The sequence below is a fragment of the Montipora capricornis genome, chromosome 4 (genome assembly GCF_036669925.1).
Source record: "Montipora capricornis isolate CH-2021 chromosome 4, ASM3666992v2, whole genome shotgun sequence".
NCBI lineage: Eukaryota > Metazoa > Cnidaria > Anthozoa > Scleractinia > Acroporidae > Montipora > Montipora capricornis.
In genome coordinates, this window is record NC_090886.1 from 1,086,601 (window position 1) to 1,091,600 (window position 5,000).

At 38.5% G+C, this 5,000-nt stretch overlaps 1 protein-coding gene across 1 annotated transcript in view; it reads right to left on the bottom strand.

Moving 5' to 3' along the window:
* Positions 1-249: 249 nt before the first annotated feature.
* Positions 250-5,000, bottom strand: part of LOC138045082 (serine racemase-like) — an 8,268-nt gene continuing 3,517 nt past the window's right edge. The window contains exons 3-6 of the mRNA XM_068891457.1: positions 2,115-2,348; positions 1,505-1,630; positions 898-1,069; positions 250-674 (exon numbers count right to left, since the gene is read on the bottom strand). Coding sequence (XP_068747558.1) covers positions 382-674; positions 898-1,069; positions 1,505-1,630; positions 2,115-2,348 — 825 coding nt within the window. The 3' untranslated portion in view covers positions 250-381. The remainder of the gene's footprint in view (positions 675-897; positions 1,070-1,504; positions 1,631-2,114; positions 2,349-5,000) is intronic.

Consider the following 5,000-nt stretch of genomic DNA (forward strand, 5'->3'; position numbering starts at 1 on the left):
CCGAGGGGTAAAACACTTTTTGATTCAGAAGTAGACAGAGAAGCGGTTAAAATTTGTTTCGGAGCTGGGACGAAGAAAGACACGTCAAGACTATCACGTATACTGCACTGAATCGAAGGCGTCGAAGAAAAAGAATCAGAACTGCCCTTGGCGTAGAATTTGAACTGCTTTGAAGCGAATATATCATAAAAACCCAAAATAACTCATAAAGCGGCCTTAAATTCTTGCATATATTTAATAATCACTCTGGGCATTGCAAGAAAAAGATTTATGTCATAAACTATACTCAAAAACGTACTTCCTTTTCTCAGTAATCTGGTTACAACTAAAAACAAAATGCAGTTCAGTTCTCCTTTTAAATAAGTATCATGTTGGATATCACTATTTTTTCCATGGGAGATTGTCGAGGTCCACATTTCCACCGCATAATATAACACCAACATTCTTGATATCCTGCAAGGGTAGTGCTTTGAATTTGTCTGATAACACTGCTGCCACACCCACTGCCGCAGAGGACTCAATCATAAGCTTCATTCGTTCCCAGACAAGCCTCATTGCAGATATGATTTCATCTTCTGTCACAGTTATGACGTCAGTTACATTGTCTCGTATGATGGGCCAAGTCTTCTTTCCAAGTCCAATTCTAAGTCCATCAGCTACTGTGTTCGGGGAACCTTATGAGAGGTAAAAGGCTTTGAATTATTAAAAGAGCATCACAAACAAAACATTGCAAGTGTGATTTTAACAAATGTGTAAAATTTGTAACGTATGGTCAGCCTTCAAAAAGGTAACTTTGTTCAAGATCTAATGCTAAAAAACTGGCAGGTCATTAATTATAAAAAATATTAACATTATCCAATGAACAAGATTTGTTTATGTGACCTAGCTTGTACTCACTGGTTTGCAGAATTCTCTCTTTGGCCACAAAAGATCTTGCACAATCATCAGCATTTAGAGGCTCTGCAGCATAGATCTTTATGCCAGGCTTCAGTCCTTTCGATGCTATACAAATTCCACTCAGCATTCCACCTCCGCCAACAGGGACCACAATTGCATCCAAGTTTGGCACCTGTAACAAGATGCTGATACAATGAAGAGAGCTTCAAAAAAGCTGATCCTGATCAGTTAAAAAATGGTCAAAATCTCTTAGAAAAGCCGGTTTGAAACTGCACTGAAACAGTAATGCTCATATGTTGTAAATTATACAAATATATTTTTCTCTGAAACAAACTTGTAGCTTATATTAGTGTATCCTCTCCCTTGCAGATAGAATATGTACTAATTACTTAACTTTTTTCCTCATTTATCATATTAGCAATTACAATATTGATTTTGTAGTAAGGGGCACAATATTAGTTAACCTAGATTTGCCTCCCTCCTAAGTGGAGAAATAAAAAAATGTGATGTTAAAATATGTAAAGAACCTTCAAAAGACCTTTGCTTATCTTAAGCATCTTTTTCGCTTTAAGTACTTCTCTTAGGTAGAAAGAAAACATCGACAAACCTGTTCCAGTAGCTCAATAGCAATTGACCCCTGGCCTGCGATGATGTGGGGATGGTCTGATGATGGAATAAGGTATGCATTGGGACTGTTCTCCTGAATAATCTTCTGAGTAGCAGCATCTCTTGCCTGTAATGGAAAGAGTAGGATGATGAGCCTAACAAGAAGCTTCTGGCAGAACAATCCTTTGCAGATTAAAGAGGAGCAGATGGAAACAAATAACATACATTGTACAGTCAAGAACAAAGACAGCCAAATCTTCCCTATAGATCTTTCTGCTTGACAGTATAGTTTCTGAGTTGTTCACTTTTTAATGCCTGAACATATTTTTAATGAAGTAACTAAAAATGGATCTTTAAGATGATTAGTTTTTTATTTGTTTAATTTTTAGAAAGGCAAGTTGATATTAAATCTCATTTTAGCAAAATTAATGCAAAATAGAAAGTAATATTATCACAGACATTCCAACCCTGTCAATTTGTCAGACCACCCTACAAACTCGTGCCTTTGGCCCTAAAAAAAACACCCTTTTTTCTTTCAAAGGGGTTGGAATGTGCGTTATTGTCATTGATGTATGATGGTCATGAAAATACCTATGCTATGTCAGACCCACCTCATGAGTATTTGGACCACAATCAACAATAGTTGCCCCATAACCTTTCACAGCTGCCTTTTTAACTGCAGGAGCATTTGATGGCATAGCAATGTAAGCTTTAAGTCCCATCGTCTTTGCAGTCAATGCAAGAGCTTGTGCATGATTTCCACTGCTGCTGGTGACAACAACAGGTTTCTGGTCTGGTGGCAATGAGCCAAGCAATTGTAGAACAGCATTGGTTGCTCCTCTGATCTTTAACAAGGTCGTGATAAAAAAGAAAAGTCTTTCCAGGCAAAGGTATTAACTTAACTTTCAAGAGAATTACATAATTTCTTTGGAAGATCTTGAAGATAAAAGGGGGGATTCCGAAAGCTGTTAAAGTGTGATTGCACAGTGACCAATTACAGTTGAGGACACCGGAGAAAGTATTTAAAAGAAACCTCCACTTCAACGAAAAAAAAAAAAAAAATGCCGAGAACCACAGGGAACAATGTTTGCCATCTATTTTTTTTTTGGAAATTTTGCAAAGAAACCTTTTTTTTTCCAGAAATTTAATTTTCCATCTTCAGTAATATTGTTAGATGTTACAGTTGCCTATTGTTCTGTGTACTGCTAATCGCAACAATCGCCAAGGTTCCAACATTGTATCTCTCAGGTCTACGTGGGTTGCGGCAAGACATTAAATTCACATATGCACAGGCACCGAAGGCGTTGCTGGATCCATCACTGAATATTATTAACGTTGGTCGTTCATTTGCTGCATCATTTGGCTTCACACATCTTTTGAATTTTTTGATGTTATTCATCCCCAGCATGTATCCTGGCAAAATTGTTTCCGGCAGTATTATTTGTACCTTTCAGGAATTGCATCATCCCATCCTAGTTTATTTTCGATCCCCCATAGTTCCCTCATTAAAATCTTTGCTCTGACTGTAAATGGTCCTGCTAAACCAAGAGGATCATAAATGCTATTCACTTGTGATAGAATTATTCTTTTCGTTGGGTTGCTGGCGTCATCACGAGTTTTTCCGTTTTGTTGTTTCTTGGAGGTGGTTCGAAAGGTGCATTTTATATACAAATTGTTCTTGAACTGGGTTCCATACAACTCCCAATACCTTTTACGTAGTACTTAGAGGATTCGCCGTTGCGTATAGTTCTGAGTAGATCAGTTCTATCATCGGTGAAAATCCACTCTTTCATTTTGAAGTTTCCTTCGTCAAGTATAGCGTCTATCTCCCTTGCGAGTGTTTTTGCTTTTTTTTTGGTGGGAACACGCTCTATTATGTCTGTCTCCTACGTGTTTTCTTTGATGACCTGAGCTGCTTCGGTATATTTACCTGCTTCCATTTCTGCTGTTTTTCTCAATGCAACAGTAGCAATCGTTTCCGAGAGCTTGTCAACAAATGAGACTCTTTGTATTACATACGTGTCTGGTGGTCTTCCGGTGTCCATATTTCTCCATAAAAATCTATGCGTATGTTGCTCAATAGTTTTGGTCTTGACTGTATGATACATTTTCTTGATATCACCTATCATTGCAATGTTGTTTTCTCCGAACCCGAGTACTCCCAAGAGGTCACTAAGTAGTTGTGGTCCTTTAGCCCAGTAGTCATTGAGCATGTCCCATGAAACGTGCGCTGCTATTAAACACGGTTCTTACTGGAGTTGATTTGGAATCTGGTTTCAAAACCACATGATGAGAAATGTAGTGAATTGGCCCTTTGTAGTTTTCCAGTTTGAGGGAGTTTTCGTGTGACTTCTCGTTCGATCATATCTTCAATTTGTTTCCAATAAACTATCGCGTGTTCTTCATTTTTTGCTAATCTTTTTTCAGTTGATATGAGCATTCTCCTAGAAGCCCTTTCATTATCAGGCAATTTGGCGGGATTTCGAATCCATGGATATTCTGCAACCATCTCTTTTCTTCCTTATTGCACTCCAGCTTGCTTTCGATTAGATGTAATTCTTTTTCTTCCTTTATTGTGAAGTTTTGGGTCCCTAAGGAACATTTCCACACTTACATCCACCGCAGCGGGGTGAACAGCTTATCCCAAGATTTTCTATGTTATAGAAATCTTCAACTCGGACAATTGCTGTCTTGACATTTATGTGATCGAGCATATGTTTTCTTGTCGTTTCCTTGATAAGGGGATGTGTTCCACCAATACATCTTCCAAAGCGATTTTTTAGTAGAAGGAGGTGTCCTGAAGTTTGTTCATTCTGTGGATGGTGCGCTGCGTACTCGTAACCGATCAAGGCGTCGATTGTTCCTGATGGTCTTGATATATCTTCTTCAGAAATATTTTTAAATAGTTGGACGATTCCGTTCACGTTTACGCTCTGTATGTCTGAAGTAATTTTATCGATTCCGTATACGTCAAATTTAACTTCTTGATCTTGTTTGTCTATTAATGAAAGTTTGTATCTGGTGGATGTGATTTTCTCATTGTCTCCTCCTACTTTGATAATGGAAAGTTCAACTTTTGTCCCATTCAGTCGCTCGGCTTTTGCTTTGTCATTTGTAATTATGAAGCAGAGTGAAGCTCCGCTATCCCATAAGACATTGACCCATCCGCGCTTCGTGGGGATTCGCTGTATCTGCAATAGACAAGGGTCTGCGATGTTATTCTCACATACACTTGCGCATCCGGAGATTCCTTTGTGAAGACGTTTCAGTTTTTTCGTCTTTGCAAAATGTCTGGTGATGCCATTTGGTGCAATCGTTCACGCCGCAAGGTCTCTTCTTCCTACATTCAAGCAGTCTGTCTCCTCTTAGACCAGCAGGCTCCCTTTTCCTTCAGTATTTTCATTTTATCTTCATTTGGTTTTGATAGGTAGAATTTACAATCGCTTGTCCAATAATCTGATTCCCTGTGGAACAAAGGGAATGCGGGTGCTGTCTTC